The sequence below is a fragment of the Choloepus didactylus genome (assembly GCF_015220235.1).
Source record: "Choloepus didactylus isolate mChoDid1 chromosome 25 unlocalized genomic scaffold, mChoDid1.pri SUPER_25_unloc1, whole genome shotgun sequence".
Classification (NCBI taxonomy): Eukaryota; Metazoa; Chordata; class Mammalia; order Pilosa; family Megalonychidae; genus Choloepus; species Choloepus didactylus.
This window is the reverse complement of record NW_023637606.1, coordinates 4,145,550-4,168,626: the sequence shown is the minus strand read 5'-3', so window position 1 is coordinate 4,168,626 and position 23,077 is coordinate 4,145,550. Positions and strand designations below refer to the sequence as shown.

The window sequence follows — 23,077 nt, the reverse complement described above, 5'->3', positions numbered from 1 at the left end:
CTTCCAAACATCTTCTTCAAAGCAATCTAACCTTTTTCTATCAAATGCCTCAAAAATCTTCCAGCAGGATGCCACTTTCTGGTACCAAAATCTGTCTTAGTTTACAGGCTGTTATGATACGTACCACACAGTGGGTTGTCTTAACAACAGGAATTTGTCTCACAATTTTGGAGGCTTGCTTCCTTCTTCTAGTATGCTGGCTGGCTGGCAGTCCTTGGGCTCCTTGGCTTTCCCATCACATGGAGATGTCCTCTCCTTTCTCTTCTGGGTTCCAGCTGACTTCCAGCCTCTGACACCACCCTGTGGCTTTTTCTCTTTATGGTCTTCAGTAGTAGGATTAAGACCTAAACTGATTCAGTTGGCCATACCTTATCTAAAAATAACATCTTCAAAAGGTCCTGTTTACAGTGGGGTTAATAACTGGGGTACATAATTCAACCTACCACAGATGGTACTGGAGGATGGTAAACAAGAATGGTGTTGGATGGCAGAAAGATGGATTTGGAGAGTGAGCTGTATAGATAGCAGAGGACCAAGGATGCCAGTAGAAAACGATACTATGGGTTGGGGAAGGTGAAGAGTTGTCAGTGATGAATGGGGAAAGAAGGGACTGGAGAAAGGCAAATGCTTGGCCAGCGAGGGGTAGAAAAAATCATTGGAAAATGTCAACAGTAGGAGACAGTGCTGGTGCTTGGTACAAGGTAGGAGAAGACAGGGTTGGAGAAAGGTGTTGGAAGATAGAGAATATCAGGGTAAGATGGCATTGCTGAATGGCAAATGGTGGCAGAGAATGATAGCAGATTGTACCATTTTGTTGATGGAAGCTGTGATTAGAAAATGACAGATGGAGAATGTCAGTGGAAGGTGGGTGCCCTTGGATGAAGGAAGGGATGAGTTAGAGATGGAGGGTGGGAAATGGTGCCATTGAATCATGAAGGTTGGAAGATGGCAGAGGATGATGCTGTTGTAGGATGGCACTGCTGGGTGGGGGAAGATAGGACTGGAGAGAATAATGGTTGAGAGGTGGACAATAGAGAAGATCTGTGGAAGATAGTTTTGTTGGTAGTCAGTTAATGAATTACTTGTGGTGAGTGGTGGAAGATGATGGTGTTGGATGATGCCTTTGGGTGATCAAAAATGATCAGTAATCAGTGGTGAATGGGGGATGATGATGGAAGATAGAGCCATTGGGTGGTGAAAGATGGAAGATGATGGTGTTGGATGGCGCAGTAGAGTTGTAGAAGATGATGAATTACCAGTGGTGGATGGTAAAAGATGGCACCATTGGATGAAGGATGGAAGATGATGGTGTTGGATGGCGCAGTAGAGTGGTGGAAGATGATGGGTTACTAGTGGTGGATGGTAGAAGATGACACCATTGGATGAAGGATGGAAGATGATGGTGTTGGATGGCGCTGTAGAGTGGTAGAAGATGATGAATTACCAGTGGTGGATGGTAAAAGATGGAGCCATTGGATGAAGGATGGAAGATGATGGTGTTGGATGATGCTGTTGAGTGATAGAAGATGATGGGTTCCTGGTGGTGGATGGTAGAAGATGGCACCATTGAATGAAGGATGGAAGATGATGGAGTTGGATGATCCTGTTGAGTGGTAGGTGATGGGTTACTAGTGGTGGATGGTAGAAGATGGCACCATTGAATGAAGGATGGAAGATGATGGAGTTGGATGATCCTGTTGAGTGGTAGGGATGGGTTACTAGTGGTGGATGGTAGAAGATGGCACCATTGAATGAAGGATGGAAGATGATGGAGTTGGATGATCCTGTTGAGTGGTAGGTGATGGGTTACTAGTGGTGGATGGTAGGAGATGGCACCATTGAATGAAGGATGGAAGATGATGGAGTTGGATGATCCTGTTGAGTTGTAGGTGATGGGTTACTAGTGGTGGATGGTAGGAGATGGCACCATTGAATGAAGGATGGAAGATGATGGAGTTGGATGATCCTGTTGAGTGGTAGGTTATGGGTTACTAGTGGTGGATGGTAGGAGATGGCACCATTGAATGAAGGATGGAAGATGATGGAGTTGGATGATCCTGTTGAGTGGTAGGTGATGGGTTACTAGTGGTGGATGGTAGGAGATGGCACCATTGAATGAAGGATGGAAGATGATGGAGTTGGATGATCCTGTTGAGTGGTAGGTGATGGGTTACTAGTGGTGGATGGTAGGAGATGGCACCATTGAATGAAGGATGGAAGATGATGGAGTTGGATGATCCTGTTGAGTGGTAGGTGATGGGTTACAAGTGGTGGATGGTAGGAGATGGCACCATTGAATGAAGGATGGAAGATGATGGTATGGGAAGATGGTGGTGGGATGATGCTCTGAGATGCTGGAGTGGAGGGTGACAGAGGACCATGGTGTTGGAAAATGAGACTTGAAAGGGCAGATATTGGGTACATGGGGATAGAAAATCTCAATGGAAAACTATTACGGGATGGGGAAGGGATGGACAATGGTGGTGTTAGATGTCACCTTGGGTGTGGTAGATGGACTTGAAGTTGTGGAGAGAGGGGCACTGGAGTGGTGCATGGAGAAGATCTGTGTTAGATGAAGGACAATGAGTAGCCCATGGTTGATGGCAGAATGGACGGACAGTGGGGCCAAGGGATAGGGAAGGATGGACCATGGTGTTGGCCGGCAAAATTGAGTGATGGAGAATGGGATTGGAGGTCGGCGGGGGCAGGAAAACAACCACGGCTGATGGCAAGACCGGGCTCTCCCCACTCCAGGACGGCCAGTCGCGGACCGTGCGGCAGTTCCAGTTCACGGACTGGCCAGAACAGGGCGTGCCAAAGTCGGGGGAGGGCTTCATTGACTTCATCGGCCAAGTGCATAAGACCAAGGAGCAGTTCGGCCAGGACGGACCCATCTCCGTCCACTGCAGGTGAGCTCCATTGCCTAATGGGGAAACTGAGGCCCCAGCAGGGACGGCCCCTGGGCAGGTCCGGTTTGGGCTGTCTTCGTCCCTGGGGAACGGGGCCGTGAAATCACAGCCCCCGAGTGCCCGTCGCTGACCTGCCGGTGCTCCTCCCCGACAGCGCCGGCGTGGGCAGGACGGGCGTTTTCATCACACTCAGCATCGTGCTGGAGCGGATGCGGTACGAAGGCGTGGTGGACATCTTCCAGACCGTGAAGATGCTGCGGACCCAGCGGCCGGCCATGGTGCAGACGGAGGTGCGGGCGGGCTGGGGGGCGGCAGGTTCCCCTGATGCCTCTGGGTTTGGGGCCGAAGGGGATTAGTTGGATCTTTTGACATAGGCACAGACTTACCGTCTGGAGGTAAGAAGTATCGCTTAGGGTAGCCAGAGATGGGTCCAATTGTGGACCCAAATTCACAGCCGAGCCAGGACCCTATCCAGGGCCTGATGAGTTCTGACCTCTCCACAGTGTACGGGTGGGGAAATTGAGGCCTGGAGCACACAGGGACTTCCCTAACATCCTTAGAAGCTCTTCCATCCTGGGAAGGACAAAAGCTGGAGTCCCCAACTTCCAGCCTCAAAGGGAAGGTTCCTAGTGGAGAGAACCATTGAGCGGCTAAGTGTCAAAAGCTGAGTTGGGCCTCCCATGCAGACAGAGGAGAGGATCTCCAAGCAGAAGGCCTGGCCTGTGCAAAGGCAGGGAGGCGGGTGAAGCTGCTTGCAGGGCTTGGGGACCCCCAGAGGGCGCCATGGGGGCTGAGAAGCTTGACTGGCTCCCGAGGGCAATAGGGAGCCCTGGGAGGCTTTAGAGCAGAGGAGGCACTGACAAGAGCCGGGTCCTTCCCCACCCCCTGCAGGACGAGTACCAGTTCTGTTACCAGGCAGCTCTGGAATATCTTGGAAGCTTTGACCACTATGCAACCTAAAAGCCATGGCCCCCCCATCCCCGGCCCGACTCCGCTGGCCCCGGAGGCCTACGCCTTGCCGGAAGGACCCCTGGAGGCCCGGACCCCCCTGGCGGGCAAAGCAGGAAGAAGCGGTGGCTGCGGTCTGCGGAGAACAATGTGGCCCCCCGAGCCCCTCCTGGGCCACCCCAGAGACCCCCCACCGGGCACCGGCCACCGCCTTCAAATACTTGGCACATTCCTCATTTCCTTCTGATTCCAAATCAAGAGAGATTCCAGGGTGGGGGGTGGGGGGGACAGTACGCAAACAGGGGTTCTCCCCAGAGCCAGAGGAGAACGGGGCGCGGACGGTGAACTTTCCATGTCCTCCCTGGCGAGCTGGGGGGTCTCCTTCCCACGTCTCCCATCAGGGGGACGCTGGGCTGGGGGCCGGAATTCAGCTTTCTTTTAAACTCTGAGTGTGACTGTAACCAGTGACATCTTTTTTTTTTTTTTAAATAGCGTATTTTTTTTCCTTTTTTTTTTTAAAGAAGAAACAAACCAACAAAAAGTCTTGCCAGTCAAGGAATTTAAAAAAGAAAAACTTTGCTTATTCCCAGTCTGTTCAAAGACAGTCTATTTTTTCACCGTAGACCTGTGTTCTGTGCTGGCTGTGTTCCCAAAAGCTCCGGGGCCCACCACTGCCCCTCCGGCTTGCCTTTTTCTTTTTTAAACCATCGGAAGGTGTGCATAGCTCACGTAAGAATGGGAAGTCCTTTCGCACCTGTTTTTTTGGGGTTTTGTTCTCTTTTTAATTTTTTTTTAAATAATTTTTAAATTAAATTCTCAGACATATCACGTACAGCTCTGAGGGGGAGGGGTGGGGGGATGGGGGGGTCAGACCCCCAGCACCGGGTCCAAGCCCAGTGGTGAGGGTGCTGCCACGGAGAGCACGGGGGGCCCCGGCAGCCTGAGCTCCCCGACTCCCGCCCTTGAGTAAGGGGCCAAACCCAAAGGAGAGGTTCCCACTTCTTTGGGGAGAGGGGCTGCGTGCGTGCTGCCCCAGATGGGGGAAGCCTCCCACCTGGGACCCCCGGGGCCCTTTTGGGGCAAAAGCAGATGGATGGATTCCCCCGAGCAAGTGAGTTTTTCTCTTTGTACAAGAGCAAATCTGTCGTTGCTTTCAACACTTGTTTATTCAAACGGAAGCAGTTGGGTGGTTTTCCCACCCCTGTGTATGTAGATATATCGACTTTGTATTAAAGGAAGATTGTCCGACCCCGGCCCTGTAGTGGAGTCTTTGTTGTCCCCCTCCCCGTCCCGTGTCATCCCTGTGGTGGGTGGGAGGACTGGTGAGCCAGAGTTCTCATTTGATCGTGCAGATAGTCCTGTGAGGAATTGGCTCAGAGAGGTTGTGCTGCTTTTGCAGGGTCACACAGCGAGTGAGTGGCCAAGCTGGGATTTGAACTCAGGACCCAAGCCCTGGCCCTGTGGGGCTGCCTCTTGTTCTCATTGGTAATAATCACTGCGATTGGGCGTCTACTACAAGGCAGGACTGCTGAGATGGGGAGTTACACACCCAATTTACAGTTGAGGAAACTGAGGCTCAGAAAGGGGAAGGCACCAACCCAAAGTCACATGATGAGCTGGGATGTGTACCCCAGTCATTCTCACCCACAGCCCCAAACACCCACCAGGCTGCCTCCCAGGAAATGGCCTGGTTGTTGTCTACACCTCTTTACCTCTGGTAGAGGAGCCATCCCCAGGAGCCAGAGATGGGACAAAAGATCCAGTCCCCAAGGTCACAGAGAAGCTCCAAGGGTGGGAAGGGGTCTTAGCAAGGACAGGAGTCCATCTTAGGAAGAATGGGGTCACTCCCTTTAGAAGCCAGCAAATCACGTCGCCAAAGAATAAATATAAATATATAGGATGTGACTAACACAATTAATACACCTAGTCAAGTACACTTGCCAAACCCCACACCCCCCACCCCCAAATCCTCAAACACAGAAGATTTACATTTCTAAAAATCAGCATTTATAAAACTCAACGATGGAGGTCTTCAGAAATTCCAAGAAGCAGATACCAGATAAGATATTCTGATTTTAGCTCAGAGTGGTTGATTCTCTGATAAAAGCCTCCACTGAAAAGGCCAACAATGGGAAATTTTACAACACGTTTCTAAATCAGGCATAGGTTAAAGAAGGACTCAGTGAAAAAATTACAGTAAAGACTGAACAACAATGCAGAAACTAGATGAAACTTGTGGGAATGCAGCCAAAGAAGTACCCAGAGGAAAATTTATAGACTTGAACACATTCATTAGAAAGCAAGAAAAATTGAAAATCAGCCAACTTAAAAAAATAAAAAAACTAAGTATTCTAAACAAATAACTAGAAAAGAATCAACCCAAATAGAAAAAAGTAGACATGAATCAACTCTAATTGGTAGTTTTCAGGGTGCTGTCTGCATTAACAAAATCAAAAATTTTTTGAAAGCAACCAGAAGTAGGTAACTCTTCAGCAATATAAGCAAGGGGGAAAAAGGCTGATAGTTCAAATAATATTGGTGGGAAGGACAGGCAGTAAAGAGGGAGAAAATTGGAGAAGAAACATGTAAATATCACATTTAGTAGCCCCTGAGGTCTGACTTCAAGAATTGGGGGGTGGGGGGTCAGTCCTCTTCTTAGTGATAGGTTGTAGGACAAGAGACAGAAATGTTGAACTCTAACCCAGGCGTGGCCCTACCTGAATCTTCCAAGAGTTTACCAACAGGCTACTCTGCCAGAAAACTCCTATTCAGTCCTCATTGCCCAGTCCTAGAAGCCCCTCTAAGAAGGCATTTCCTCATCTGTTTTTTTTCTGAGCTGCCAGCATCTCCTGTCCATCCTACTAGCCAAACCGCAACCTCATTGAGTGTATGAATAAGGGGGTTCCTTGCTACCTTACCCTCCTGACTGGCCACTGAATAAAGATCAGGGAAAGTCCATGCTGGCATGTACATGACCCTCAGCCCTTGAGCTCATGGCTGGAGTGGGGATACAGCTAGTGGCAGGCAGAGGTTTATCTGAAGACTTCCTGGAAGAAGAGGTCCCCAAGGAATGGACTCAACCCATGGACATGACTGTCAAGGCTCTGAGAATCTACTGATGAACTGACCCCACCATAGGATGCCATAATACCCATCCCCATTTATTGAGCACTTACTGTATGCTTGGCTCACATACTCCCATTTAATCCTTCCAAAGGTGCACCATTGGACAGATGAGAAAACTGAGGTTCACGGAAGTCAACTCTCTTACCCAGGGTCACACCAATAGAGCCTGGACTTGGCTTAGGTCTGGCCAGCTCCACCTGCCTTAGTGCAAGCTCTGCCTGCCCATGGCCAGCAGCCTCAGGCTGGGATTACAGATACCAGAGCAGAGCCAAGGACCTGTCAGGATACAAAGCCTCCTAGTGCTCTGAGATGTGCAGAGACCCTAGATGAACACATACCTTGTCCCTAACAGCATGGCTTAAAAATGTTTAAAGCCCAGACATCCATGAGGAGAAATGTACAGCACCACAGATGGGCTGGGAGACTGAAGCAAATTCTCAGAAACTGAAAAGCCAAAGGGAGGAAATAATAAGGAACTAGAGGAGATGAATAATGCAATAGCAAACTTGATTAAATAGATATGTATAGGACTTTGAACCTGATAATGAATTTGCATTCTTGCCAAACACTAGGAGCCATCGTAGAAATGGATCATGTAGCAGACCACAAAGGAAAGCTCAACATTCAGACTTCACTCACTAGCCACAATGCAATAAAACTATAAAACAATGATGGCAATTTTTTAACATTGCCAGTTATATGGATTTAAGGGTTTGAACATATAGTTGGAAACGTTAAGTAATGAGCTCAAGAGAAATCAAAACATAAACTACAAAATACTTTAAAACTGAAAGATGAAAGCCCTATAAATGAAAACCAAAAATTTACTCAGAGGTAAAGTCTTAAGTGCATTTCTGGAGGAGGGAGACATTGAAAATAAATAAGCAGCCAAAAGTGTACTCAGGGAAATTTGTAGCCTTATACAATTTAATAGGAAAAGTAACTGAAAAGAAATTCATTAAGCTTTCAACTCAAGCATCTGCAAAAAGAAAAATAAACACAAAGAAAAGTCAAAGGAAAACATTACTTCTCTTAAAAAATTAAGAGGAATTAATGAAATAGAAAATGACAGCGAAAACAAAATAAAAAGCTGGATCTTTGGAAATATCTATAAAAGAGTTAGACCTTTGGCAAGTAAAGAGAAAGCACAAATAAGCAATATTAAGGGTGATAGAGCAACCAGTTAACTACACTTACAGAGGAGATACTTTTTAAGGGTAAGAGTATACTGTATATATACAAGTTTATACCACTAAGTGTGCAAAATGATGAAAAATATCAAGGACAATAAATTAAAATATGCCAAAGTCACAGAAAATAATCTTAGAAAATACTGAAATGATGTTTAAAGACTTTCCCAGATGTTTTCTCAGGTGAGCTTTGCCAAACCTTCAAGGAAAAGACACACTCGCATCTTCCATAAACTATGTCAGATTTTAAAGAGGAAAAAGAGATAGCCAAACTTTCCAAGAACAACCCAAGAGAGAAATCAGCCTATCTCATTTGTTGTCTACATGCATGCACACACACACACACAAAAGGCTAAAAAAAAATACCAGTAATGCAAACCTGGTATCTCATTAAATGAATAGAACACTGTGACTCAGTGGGGAATGAATTATGGAATGCAAGGATGGTTTAACTTTAGAAGATCTACTCACATTGTAAGGGTGAAAATAAATTGGAACTTTGTAGGACTTGAAAGTATCTAATAAATTGAAGATGTACATAACCATTTGACTGAACAACTCCATCCATCTATACATACCTTAGAGACCCTTATCCATGTGCCTAAGGAGATAGGTAAAAAAGTGATCATACCGGCATTATTTGTAATTAGAAATTGGAACCAACTTAAATAGTCTTCAATGGGAAAATGTATAAAGAATGACAGTATACTTATAAAATGCAACAGTGAACATAAAGCAACTGGACTATGCACCCCACATGGATGAATCTCAGAAATATGCTGAGAAGAACAAGCAGTTTATAAGAAGAAATGCACAGTGTAATTCCATTTGTAGGACATTTAAAAGCATGTAAAGCAAATATGTATTGGTTAAGAATAAACATGAAAGCAGCAAATACATTAAAACTCATCTATATGACAAAACTACCCAAAGTGACCTATAGATTTATATAATCTCTAACAAAATTCAGTGACTTTTTTGCAGAAATGGAAAAGCTGATTCCAAAATTCACATAGAATTGCAAGGGCTCCAAATAGCCAACACAATCTTGAAAAAGAATAAACTTGGAGGATCCACACTTCCTGATATCAAAACTTACCACAATGACCAAAGGGAGAAGAGAAAGAAACAAAATAAAATTTCAGTGACTGAGAGATTCGAGAGATTTCACATGGAGTCAAGAGGTTACTCTGGAGTTTGTTCTTTTGCATTACATAGATATCCCTTCTTAGTTTTTAGTTTATTAGAATAGCTAGAACGAAATATCTGAAACTGTTGAACTGCAATCCAGTATCCTTGATTCTTGAAGATGATTGTATAACTGTATAGCTTATATGGTGTGACTGTGTGATTGTGAAAACCTTGTGGCTCACACTCCTTTTACCCAGTGTATGGACAAATGACTAGTAAAATGGGGACAAAAATTAAATGAAAAATGGGTGTTCTTTTTTACTTTTATTTTTATTTTTATTTTTATTTTTTGGAATAATGAAAATGTTCAAGAATTGATTGTGGTGATGAATGCACAACTATATGATGATACTGTGAACAATTATTGCACACTTTGGATGATTGGTATGTGAATACATTTCAATAAAATTGCATTTAAAAAAAAAACATACCACAAAACCACAGTAATCAAAACTGTGGTACTGGCATAAGGATACACAGAGACCAACAGAATAGAACTGAGAGCTCAGAAATAAACCCATACGTCTATGGCCAACTGATTTTTCAACAAGTATGCTAAGACCACTGAATAGGGAAAGAATAGTCTCTTCAACAAATGGAGCTCAGACAACTATATGGCCACATACAAAAGAATGAAGTTGGACTCCTACCTCACACCATATAGGAAAGTTAAAATGGATCAAAGACCTAAATGTAAGAGGTATGACTATAAAACTCTTAGAAAAACTCATCAGTAAACAATTTCAGAGTAATTACTACCTCTGGGCAGTGGAGAGGGGAATGCTTTCTGCAAAGGGTACATGGGCTTCAACTAGATATGTAGAGTTTACTTTTTAAGTTGGGTGTTAAGTATTTGATGTCCATTAACCTATCAATGGAACAAAATCAAGGGAGATATATAATCCCCTCCAAACATTTGATATATCTAACTATCCAAAATAAACACTCAGAAAACTAGGAAGAGAAAGGCATTTCCTTAACTTGATCAATTAACTTGATAATGCTGAAACTTTAGACAGGAGTCCCCAAACTTTTCCTATAAAGGACCAGAAAGTAAATGTTTTAGGCTTTGCAAAGCAGATGGTTTCTGTTGCAACTAGTGAACATGTGAGTGGCCATAAACAATACATAAACAAATGGGCATAGCTGTGTTCAAATAAAGCCTTATTTATGAAAACAAGCAGTGGGGCTGGATTTGGCCCACAGGCCATAATTTGCCAATTCCCAATTCAGAAACATGCTCATTAAATTCAGAAATGAGATGAGAAATGCCCGTTACCATATTGACCATTCCATATAATACTAGAGACGCAGCCAACACAATAAGACAAGAATAAGAAATGAGCTTCAGGTATGGGAAAGGAAAAGACAAAACTTTGTTGCAAGAGATACTGTTGCTTACCTAGACAACCCAAAAGAATAAGCTTAAATGGTATTAAAATTAATGAGATTGTGGGAAGGTAATGGAGGGGGAATCTCCAGGAATCTGTCCCTCCACCAAAACAACAATTGAACTGGCCATAAACTGTCTGAATAGACTATTTTGGAACTTTGGAGCCTAGTGGAACATTGTACAGCATCCAAGGAAGGGCTGGAGGAGGAGACTGGTAAACTGTGGTAAATACCTATGTTTTCCACCTTCCATGTAGCTGTCCATTCCCCATCTCCACTGCCCTACTGTATGACAGGCAGCAGTGGGGACTGTAGCCTGAGTTTCTGGTACAGCTTGCTGTTGCCAGGGCAGGCAATAAAGACCTAGTCTTCCAAAATCTGGAGAAGGGGTGTGTGGTCTGCTCATGGATTGCTGCTTTTGATCAGCTCCTTTGGATCACTGGGATCTGGCTCTACAGGTGGCCACTATTCCAACCCCTCTCAGGCAAAATCAGCAGAGGAGTCTTAAAGAGGCAAGACCTCTTTTTTCCCCCTCTCCTTTTACTCTTCTCTTTTCAACTCCCATTTGGGAGCAAAAATAATTTGGAAAAGTCATAAATTGACAGCTTGAGCCCTCAAGAATTAAAAATAACAAAATAAACAAACAAGAACTAGCAAGCTCAGAGTAGGAGATTTAGATTTCAAGAGTTATTAACATTATACTCAGAATGTCAAGTTCCCACCAAACATTTTCAACACACATGCAAAATCAGGAAAGTATGCCCCATTCACAGGAAGAAAAAAATATGTCAAGAAGCTCATATATTGGAACTATTAGTCTAAGAATATAAATCAACTGTCTTAAATATGTTCAATGAGTTAAAGGAGTCCATATACAAAGAACCAAAGGAAATTAGGAAAATGTTGTCTGAACAAAATAGATAGAAATTATTAAAAGGAAGTAAAAAAATTTTGTAGCTTCAAAGTACAGTAATTGAAATTAAAAAAATGTACTAGAGGACTCAATAGGAGATATGAATAGGCAGAAGAAAAGATCAGAGAACTTGAAGACACTTGAAATTATCCAGTGTGAGGGACAAAAGGGAAAAAATAAAGAAAGATGAACAGAGCCTGAGATACCCATGGGACACCCTCAAACACACCAACATGCACACCCTAACCCAAAAATAACACTCTGATAACTTCCCAAATCTGTGAAAGACATGAATAGACACATTTAGGAAGCCCAACAAACTCCAAGCAGGATAGACTCTAAGAGATCTACACCAAGACACATTAGAGCAAAATTGTCAAAATCCAAACACAAAGAGAGAATTGGGAAAGCAACAAGAGAGAAGCTACTTGTCACATACAAGTCACCCCCAATAAGATTAACAGCATATTTATCATCAGATGCCACAGAGATCATAAGACAATGGGTACATATTTTTAAGTCCTTCAGAGTAAATGAAAAAAAAAAAGCTTCCAACCAAGAATTATATATCTGGAAAAATTATCCTTCAAAAACGAAGGAGAAAAGTTGTGGGAACCTGGTGGAGTAATGAGTGGCAGAACTCACTCCTCCACCAAAAACACCTAGTGAACAGGCAGAAACGGTCCAAAGCAATGGGTCTCAGGAGACTAGGGGAGGAAAATTGCAATGTACAAGGAAGAGCTGAACAAAGAAATGGAGACACTGCAACAGAAACTGCAGTGGGTGACTGAACTTGGCTGTGGCTCCTGGCCCCTCCACTACCTGAGACTGGAAGTTTGTGGTCAGCCCTGTTCTCACCCACCTGGGGGCTGTGGTCTCAGAGAGTCAAGTAAGCCCTCACACTGAGGAGCAGAGGGGATGCAGCACAGTTCTGATCCAATTGTTGGTTAGTGAAATTGGGCTGCACGGTCCCATGGACTTGGTCCTTTCTGGGCAGAGGTCTGCAGCACTTAGGTTCCATTATTTCCACCCAGCACCCTGACCCTAAACCTAACCCTAACCCTAAACCTACCCCTACCCCTAACCCTAACACTATCCCTATCCCTATACCTAAACCTAACCATAAATCTAACACTCTCCCTATCCATAACCCTAACACTATCCCCTTAACTATAACTAAACCTAGGGGACAGGGGACTAAAAAAAAAGCTTACCTTTGTAGGGCCATGGGGAGTAAGTTGCTAAAGAGCACGATCTTTTGGAAAGGCTTGGAAAGTGCAGTCTTGGGAAGCTGCTTTCCTGACCCTCTCCCCAAGGCCCTTTGAAACTATTCTGCACCCCCTGCGTGGGATCTGAGCATAATAATAATGAACCAAGTGACTAAGAAGCCCTTTAACATGAACCCAATCAACAACAAAATCTTAGACAAGAGAGGAAAGCAACTTTCAAAATAATCTTATCAAGATAATCAGATGCACAGATACAAAAAATTACAAGACATGATAAACACAAGAAGATATGGCCAAGTCAAATGTTCAAATTAAAAAGTCAGAGGAGATACAGAATTTGGAACAACTAATCAAAGATGTTCAAACCAATCTCCTACATAGATTCAATGAGATGGCTAAAGAGATAAAGGATATTAAGAAAACACTAGAAGGGCATAAAGAATTTGAAAGAAGACATAGAAAAATAACAGATCTTACAGAAATGAAAGACACTGTAGATGAAATTTAAAATATACTAAAGAAACACAACAGCAGATTTGAAGAGGCAGAAGAAAGGATCAGCAAGCTGGAAGACAGAGCATCTGAATTCAAACAGGCAAGAGAAAAAAAAGGAGAAAAATATGGAAAGATTTGAGCAAGGTCTCAGGGAAATGATTGACAACATGAAGCACAAAAATATACACATCATAGGTATCCCAAAGGAGAAGAGAAAGGAAAAGAGCCAGGAAAAATATTTGAGGAAATAATGGCTGAAAAATTTCCCAACTCTTATAAAAGACATAAATACGCAAATCCAAGAAGCCCAACAAACTCCAAATAGAATAAATCTGAACAGACCCACTGCAAGACACATACTAATCAGACAGTCAAATGCCAAAGAGAAGGAAAGAATCCTGAGAGCAGCAAGAGAAAAGCAATTCACCAAATACAGGGGAAGCCACATAAGGCTAAGTGCTGACTTCTCATCAGACACCATGGAGGTGAGAAGGCAGTGGTACTATATATTTAAGATACTGAAAAAATGCCAACCAAGAATTCTTTATCCAGCAAAGCTGCCCTTCAAAAACTCATCCTCTCCACATACATGGGTGGGTCTACTCTCCTGGCCTGAGGTTTCTTGGCTCCAGATCTTAGCTTCCACGGTTCTGCCTTTGAAGTCATTTTTCTTTCAAGCTGTCCCTTTTCTTCCCCTTTTAGTCCTGTCTGGCAGTGGTTCTGTTTATACAGATCTTGTAAAAAAAAAAAAAAAACTAAAAAAAAAAAACTTGTCAGTTTAGCATGCAGCATACAGGGATCAAAATCATCAGACAATAGGACTTTCCACAAATCCTTTCTGGATTACTCCATCTCCAAGCCTGGCTTGTCCTGACATGGCTGACTTGTTCCACGTTTGGTTAAATCCTCACGTGGGGCACTAGCCTGGGGTCTCACTTTCTGGAAGCCCTAGAATTTTCCAGACTATCAATTTCTGGTTTCTTTGTATCCCTTTCCTCTCTCATTTTACAATAAGCTGCAAGGAGAAGCCAGGTTGCATTTTCCACATTTAGTTTGGAAATCTCTTCAGTTAAGTATCCCAGCTCATCGCTTTTGAATTCTCCCTTCCAGCCAACAGCAGGACTCAATTTTCCCAAATTCTCTGCCACTTTAAAACAAGGATCACCTTCCTTCCAGTTTGCAATTATGCATTCATCATTTCTGCCTAAGACCTCATTGGAAGTACATTTAGCATCCATATTTCTCTTTAAAGCAATCTAGGCCTTTCCTATCAACCTCTTCACAATTATTCCAGAATCTTTCCCTTACCCATTTATAAAACCATTCCAGCATTTTTGGTATTTGCAAACTCAGCAGCACTCCTCTTCTGAAACCAAAATCTGTTCCAGTTTTCTAAAACTGCCAGGATACAAAATAACAGAAATGGGTTAACTTTTTCAATGGGGACTTATTAGGTTGCAACTTTGCAGTTCTAATCCATGAAAATGTCCAAATAAAGGCCTCAAGAGGTAGATAGCTTCTCTGAGGAAAGCCGATGGCATCTGGGGTTCCTCTGTCACATGGGAAGGCAAATGGCCAGAGTCTGCTGGTCCTTCTCTCCTGGGTTTAACTTTTGGTTTCTGTGGCTTTCTCCAAAATCTGTCTGTCTTAGCTTTTCTGAGCGCTCTCCAAAATGTTTCTGTCTTATATCCTCTCATAGAGGACTCCAGCAAGGGGTATAAAACCCACCTTGAATGGGCGGGGTCACATCTCCATGGAAACAACCTAATCAAAAGGTGCTACCCACAATAGGTCTGCCCCCACAAGATTGGATTAAAAGAGCACAGGCTTTTCTGGGGTATGTAATAGATTCAAACCAGCACAGGAATATATGAAAAACCCACAGCTAACATCATACTCAATGGTGAGAAACTGAAAGCCTTCCCTCTAAGATCAGGAACAAGACAATGATGCCCGCTGTCACCACTGTTATTCAACATCATACTATAAGTTCTATTTAGAACAATTAGGCAAGAAAAAGAAACAAAAGACATCCAAATAGGAAAGGAATAAGTAAAATTTTTACTATTTAAGACTACATGATCCTATATTTAGAAAGCTTCCCCTGCCCCCAAATAAAAGGCTATGGCAAAGCTACTAGAGCTAATAAATTAGTTCAGCAAAGCGGCAGGATACAAGATTGTACTGGTTTGCTAAGGCTGCCATTTTGCCAAACACCAGAAATGGATTGGCTTTTATAAAAGGGGTTTATTTGGTTATAAAGTTACAGACTTAAGGCCATAAACTGTCCAAGTAAGCCCTCAACAATAGAGTACCTTCACTGAAGGATGGCCATTGGCATCCAGAAAAACTTCTGTTAGCTTGGAAGGCACATGGCTGGGATCTGCTTGCTCCCAAGTTGCATTTCAAAATGGCATTCTCTAAAATGTTGCTCTTGGGGCGTTTTGTCCCCTTTTAGCTGCAGCTCCCCTTCAAAATGTCACTCTCAGTTGCTCTGAGGTCCCTCTGTTTGTGACCTCTTTTTATAGGACTCCAGTGAACTAATCAAGACCCACCCTGAATGGGCGGGGCTACATTTCCATGGAAACATTCAGTCAAGAGGTCACACCATAATCAAAGGTGTCACTCACAGTTTGGTGGGTCTCATCTCCATGGAAACACTCAATCAGAAGGTTCCAACCTAATCAACACTAATATGTATGTCCCCATAAGACTGCATCAAAGTACATGGTGTTTTGGGGGAAATTGGCACAAAGATCAACCCAAAAAAATCAGTAGTGTTTCTATACACTAGGAATCAGCTATCTGAGGAGGTAATCAAGAAAAAATTCCATTCACAATAGCAACTAAATGAAATATCTAGTAATAAACTTAACCAAGGATGTAAAAGACCTGTATAAAGAAAACTGCAAAACATTGCTAAAAGAAATCAAAGGAGACCTAAATAAATGGGAAGACATTCTGTGTTCATGGATAGGAAGGCTAAATGTCATTAAGATGACAATTCTACCCAAACTGGTCTATAGATTCAATGCAATACCAATCAAAATTCTAAAAAGGCTACTTTGCTGAAATGGAAAAGCTAATTATCAAATTTATTTGGAAAGGACAGGGGTCTCAAATAGCAAAAAACATCTTCAAAAAGAAGAACGAAGTGGGAGAACTCACACTTCCTGACTTTAAAGCATATTGTAAAGCCACAGTGGTCAAAACAGCATAGTACTGACATAAAGATAGACATATTATCAATGGAATCAAGTTCAGAGTTCAGAAACAGACTCTTGGATTTTTGGTCAATTGATTTTTTATAAGGTTCCCTACTCCATTCAATGGGAACAGAATAGTCTCTTTAATAAATGGTGCTGGGAGAACTGGATATCCATTTCCAAAAGAATGAAAGAGGACCTCTATCTCACTCCCTATCAAAAATTAATTCAAAATGGATCAAGGACCTAAATATAAGAGCCAGTACCATAAAATTCCTAGAAGAAACTGTGGGGAAACATCTTCAAGACCTAGTGATAGGCAGAAGTTTCCTAGACTTTGCACCCAAAGCACAAGCAACAAAAGAAAAAATAGATAAATGTGACCTCCTCAAAATTTGATATTTCTGTGCTTCAAAAGACTTTGTCAAAAGGGTAAAAAGGCAGCCAGCTCAATGGGAAAAAATATTTGGAAACCACATATCTGATAATAGTTTGATACCCAGATTATGTAAAGAAATCCTACAACTCAACAATAAAAAGACAAACAACCCAATTAAATGGGCAATAGACATGAATAGACATTTTTCCAAAGAGGAAATACAAACAGCTAAAAAGCACACAAAGGGATGCTCATCATCACTCGCTATTAGGGAAATGCAACTCAAAACCACAACGAGATATAATTTCACACCTATTAGAATGGCCCCTATTAAACAAACAGGAAACTGCAAGTGTTGGAGAGGATGTGGAGAAATTGGAACACTTATTCCCTGCTGGTGGGAACGTAGAATGGTGCAGCTGCTGTGGAGAGTGGTTTGGCGGTTCCTTAGGAAGCTAAGTATACAGTTGCCTTACGATCCGGCAATCCTGCTACTCAGTATATACCCAGAGGATCTGAAAGCAGGGACACAAACAGACATTTGCACACCTAGGTTCATTGCGGCATTATGCACAATTGCCAAAAGACGGAAACAATCCAAGTGTCCTTTATGAGATGAACGGATAAACAAAATGCAGTATATAACACATGATGGAATATTATGCAGCAGTAAGAAGGAATGAAGTCCTGGTGCATGCAACAACGTGGATGAACCTCAAGGATATTATGAACGTTGAGTGAAATAAGTCAGACAAAAGGACAAATATTGTACGATTTCACTAATATGAACTAATTATAATATGTAAACTCATAGACATAAAATCTTGAATATAGGGTACCAGGATATAGAAGATGGCTAGAGAATGGGGAGCGGCTGCTTAAAATGTGCAGAATTTTTAACTAGGGTGGATTTAAATGAGTGGAAATGGATAGAGGTGATAGTAGCGCAATATTATGAGTGTAATTAACAGTGCTGAATGGTGTGTGAGTACGGTAGAAAGGGGAAGTTTACAGTCATGTACATCACCAGAAGGAAAGTCAGAGGTTAAAATCTGGGACTGTGTAACTCAGTAAATCTTGTGGTGAACAATGACTGTGATTAACTGTACAAGTATATAAAATTTCTTCCATGAACTAGAACAAACGTGCGAACCCATTACAGGTTGTTAATAATGGAGGGATATGTGGGGAAGAAATGCACCAATTGCAAATTATGGACTGCAATTAACAGTAATATCTCAATATTCTTTCATCAACAGTAACAAATGTACCTCACCAATACTACGGGATCAATGACTATGGGATGTTTTGGGCTTTCTCTCTCTCTTTTATTTATTTATTTTCTGAGTAATGCAAATGTTCTAAAATTGATTGTGGTGACTACACAAGTATGTGGTGATACTGTGCGCCACTGATTGTATACTTTGGATGGATTGTATGGCTATGTGAATATATCTCAGTAAAATTACATTAAAAAGAAAAAAAAAGAAGGGAACCTAAGACATTTACAAATAAACAAAAGCAGAAAGAGTTCATTACCAGAAGATCTGCTCTATAAGAAATGCTAAAGGGTGTCCTTCAGGCTGAAATAAAAGGGCATGGGAGAGTAAGTCAAATCCCTAAACAAAAGTAAGGGACACTGGATTAAAGGTAACTGTGCTAGTTTGGATATATTATGTCCCACCAAAAGCCATATTCTTTAATACAATCTTTTGGGGGCAGAAGTATTAGTGTTGATTAGATTGGAATCCTTTGAGTGTTTCCATGGGGATGTGACTCAATCAACTGTGGGTGAACCATTTATTTCCATGGAGATATGGGCCCGCCCATTCAGGGTGGGTCTTGCTTTAATCACTGGAGTCCTATGAAAGAGCTCACAAACAGAAGGAGCTCAGAGCAGCTGAGAGGGACATTTTGTGTATGTGAATAAATCTCAGTAAAACTGTATTTAAAAACAAACAACCAACCAAAAAAAACCAACAAAGTGAAGTCCTGGATCAGATGGTTTCACTGCTGAATTCTACCAAACATGTAGAGATTTAACCCAATACTTTATAAACTCTTCCAAAAACTGAAGAGGACACACTTCTTAATGCATTTTATGAGGCTAGAATTGCCCTATATGAAAGCCAGATAAAGATGTCACGAAAAAATCATAGACCAATATCCCTTATGAATATAGATGCAAAAACCATCAACAAAATACTGGTAAATAGAATCCCACAGTATATTAAAAGGATTATACACCATGACTGTTTCGATTCGCTCAAGCTGCCAGAATGCAATATACCAGAAACAGGTTGGCTTTTTTAATGGGGGTTTATTAACTTGCACATTTACAGTTCTAATGCCATGAAAATGTCCAAATTAAGGCATCAACAGGATGATACCTTCTCTGAAGAAAGGCCAATGCACCCGGGGCTCCTCCATCACATGGGAAGCCACACAGCTGGCAGCTGCTGATCCTTCTCCCCAGGTGTCATTGCTTTCAGCTTCTGGCTTCAGTGACTTCCTCTCTGAGCAACTCCAGGGGATTTTCTCTCTCAAGCTCTCTCAGCTTTTTCTGTCCTTTATCCTCTCATAAAGGACTCCAGTAAAAGGATTAAGACCCATCTTGAATGGGCTGAGTCACATCTCAGTTAAAATAACCTAACCAAAAGCTCCAGCCCATAATAGGTCTACACCCACAGGAATGGATTGAAAGAAGATGGCCTTTTCTGGGGTACATAATAACTTCAAACCAGCACAATGACCGAGTGGGATTTATTCCAAGAATGGATGATAGTTCAACATAAGAAAATCAATGTAATATATCACATCAGTAGAATGTAGGGGGAAGAAATGAACATCTCAATAGATGCAGAAAGGGTGTTTTACAAAATTCAACATCCTTTCATGATAAAATCTATGCATAGAAGGAAACTTTCTAGACATGATAAAGGACATTTATAAAAAACCCCACAGCAAATATTGCTCTTAATGGTAAAAGAAATAAAGAAATAAATGGCATCCAAGCTGGAAAGGAAGAAGTAAAACTACCCCTATTTGCAGATGACATGATTCCACATATTGAGCTTCCCGAAGAATCCACAACACAGCTACTAAAACTAATAAACAAATTCTGCAAAATAGCAGGATATAAGATAAACATGCAAAAGTCTGTTTTGTTTCTATGCACCAGTAACTAGCAATCTGGGAAGGAAATCAAGAGAACGATTCCATCTACAATAGCATCTAGCAGAAAAAAAATATCAAGGAATAAATGTAACCAAGGAGGTGAAAAACTTGTACACTGAAAACTACAAAATGCTGCTGAAAGAAATTAAAGCAGATCTAAATAAATGGGAAGACATCCTGTGTTCATGGGTTGGAAGACTTAATATAGTTAAGGTGTAAATACTGCCTAAAGTAATCTACAAATTCAATGCTATCCCTATCAAAATTACAGCAGCCTTTTTTGCAGAAATGGAGAAGTCAATCCTCAAACTCATATAGAGCTGCAAAGGGGCCCAAATTGCCAAAATAATCTTCCAAAAGAAGAATAAAGTTGGAGGACTTGCACTTCCTGATTTCAAAACTTACTACAAAACCACAGTAATTAAAACAGTGTGGTAATGGCATAGGATAGAAATACAGACCAATGGGATAGACCAGAAGTATACCCATACATCTATGGGCAATAGATTTTCAAAAAGAGTGCCAAGTACATGTAATGGGGATATAACGGTCTTCAATAAATGGTGCCAGGACAGCTGGAAATCCACATGCGAAAGAATGGATGTGGACCCCTACTTCTCACTATACACAAAAATTAACTCAAAATGGATCAACAACCTAAACATAAAAGCTAATTCTATGAAACACTTATAAGAAAATATAGGGGAATATCTTCAGGACCTTGTTAGTAGGCAAAGGATTTTTTAATGCAATTTTATCGAGATGTTTTCACATAGCATAGCATAGGCAAAGGATTTTTAGATTGTACACCAAAAGCATGTGCAAAAGTAGAAAAAAAAATAGATAAAATGGACCTCACCAGAATTAGAAACTTTTTTGCAAAGGATATTATCAAATAGTGGAAAGACAACTCACAAAATGGGAGAAAATATTTGGAAACCATACATCTGATAAGAGTTTAATATCCAGAATACATAAACAACTCCTATAACTCAACTACGAAAAGATAAACTATTCAATTAAAAAATGGGCCAAGAATTTGATTAGACATTTCTCCAAAGAAGATATGCAAATGGCCAATAAGAACATGAAAAGATGCTCAACATCATTAGCCATTAGGGAAATACAAATTAAAATCACTATGAGATACCACTTCACACTCAGTAGGTTGACAAGGAAGGAAGGGAGGGAGAAAAAAAGAAGGAAAAAAGGGAGAGGGGAAGGAAGGAAGGAAGGAAGAAGGAAGGAAGGAAGGAAGGTGTTCTAGTTTGCTAATGCTGCCAGAATGCAAAACACCAGAGATGGATTGGTTTTTATAAAAGGGGGTTTATTTGGTTACACAGCTGCAGTCTTAAGGCCATAAAGTGTCCAAGGTAACACATCAGCAATCGGGTACCTTCACTGGAGGATGGCCAATGGTGTCCAGAAAACCTCTGTTAGCTGGAAAGGCACGTGGCTGGCGTCTGCTCCAAAGTTCTGGTTTCAAAATGACTTTCTCCCAGGACGTTCCTCTCTAGCCTGCAGTTCCTCAAAAATGTCACTCTTAGTTGCACTTGGGGTATTTGTCCTCTCTTAGCTTCTCCAGAACAAGAGTCTGCTTCCAACGGCCATCTTGAAACTGTCTCTCATCTGCAGCTCCTGTGCTTTCTTCAAAGTGTCCCTCTTGGCTGTGGCTCCTCTTCAAAATGTCACTCACAGCTGCACTGAGTTCCCTCTGCCTGAAGTGAGGGGATGGGCACATGCTCATGGAATTCTGTGCTCTTACCATGTTCCCTATCATCCAGAAGCAGCTGGGTTGATAGAACGGTGGAATGGCCTATTGAAGACTCAGTTATAGTGCCAACTAGGTGGCAATACCTTGCAGGGCTGGGGCAGTGTTCTCCAGGAGGCTGTGTATGCTCTGAATCAGCATCCACTCTATGGTGCTGTTTCTCCCATAGCCAGGATTCACGGGTCCAGGAATCAAGAGGTGGAAACAGGAGTGGCACCACTCACTATCACTCCTAGTGATCCACTAGGGAAATTTTTGCTTCCTGTCCCTGCAAGTTTAAGCTCTGCTGGTCTACAAGTCTTGGTTCCAAAAGGAGGAGTGCTTCCACCAGGAAACACAACAATAATCCCATTGAACTGGAAGTTAAGGCTGCCACCTGGCCACTTTGGGCTTCTTATGCCTCTGAATCAACAGGCAAGGAAGGGGATTACTGTACTGGCTGGGGTGATTGATCCTGACTATTAAGGGGAAATAGCACTGCAACTACACAATGGAAGTAAAGAAGAGTTTTCCTGGCATACAGGAGATCCCCTAGGGTGTCTCTTACTACTACCATGCCCCGTGATTCAAGTCAATGGAAAACTGCAACAACCCAATCCAGGCAGGACTACCAATGGCCAAGAAACTTCAGGAATGAAGGTTTGGGTCACTCCACCAGGCAAAGAACCACGGCCAGCTGAAGTGCTTGCTGAGGGTAAAGGGAACATGGAATGGGTAGTGGAAGAAGGTCGTGATAAATATGAACTACGGCCACGTGACCGGTTACAGAAAAAAGGACTATGATGACATGAATATTTCCTCCTCGTTTTGTTATGATTATGTTTGTATTTGTCTGTAAAGAAAATATTTTTGCTTTCTTCTCTGTCTTATCCCCTTATCATATGGCATAAGCTGTAACATTCATTTTGAAGGTATGGTTTTAGGTGATGTGTACAACTGCCAAGTTGACAAGGGGTGGACCGTGATGGCTGGGTTCATGTGTCAACGTGGCTAGGTGGCCTAGCTGTCTGGTCAAGCGGGCACTAGCCTGACGATTGCTGTGAGGATATTTGAGGCTGGTTAATAAATCAACAGGCTGGTTTGTTGGATCATCAGTCAATTGACTGCAGCTGACTGATGACTCATCAAGGGGCGTGCTTCCACAGTGAGAG

General features: G+C 42.2%; 1 protein-coding gene across 12 annotated transcripts in view; it reads left to right on the top strand.

Moving 5' to 3' along the window:
- PTPRS (protein tyrosine phosphatase receptor type S) overlaps positions 1-5,110 on the top strand; it is a 110,742-nt gene extending 105,632 nt beyond the window's left edge. For all 12 annotated transcript variants that reach the window (XM_037823898.1, XM_037823903.1, XM_037823901.1 and 9 more), the window contains 3 exons: positions 2,755-2,909; positions 3,064-3,199; positions 3,801-5,110. In XM_037823898.1, coding sequence (XP_037679826.1) covers positions 2,755-2,909; positions 3,064-3,199; positions 3,801-3,869 — 360 coding nt within the window. In that variant the 3' untranslated portion in view covers positions 3,870-5,110. The remainder of the gene's footprint in view (positions 1-2,754; positions 2,910-3,063; positions 3,200-3,800) is intronic.
- The last annotated feature ends 17,967 nt before the right edge of the window (positions 5,111-23,077 follow it).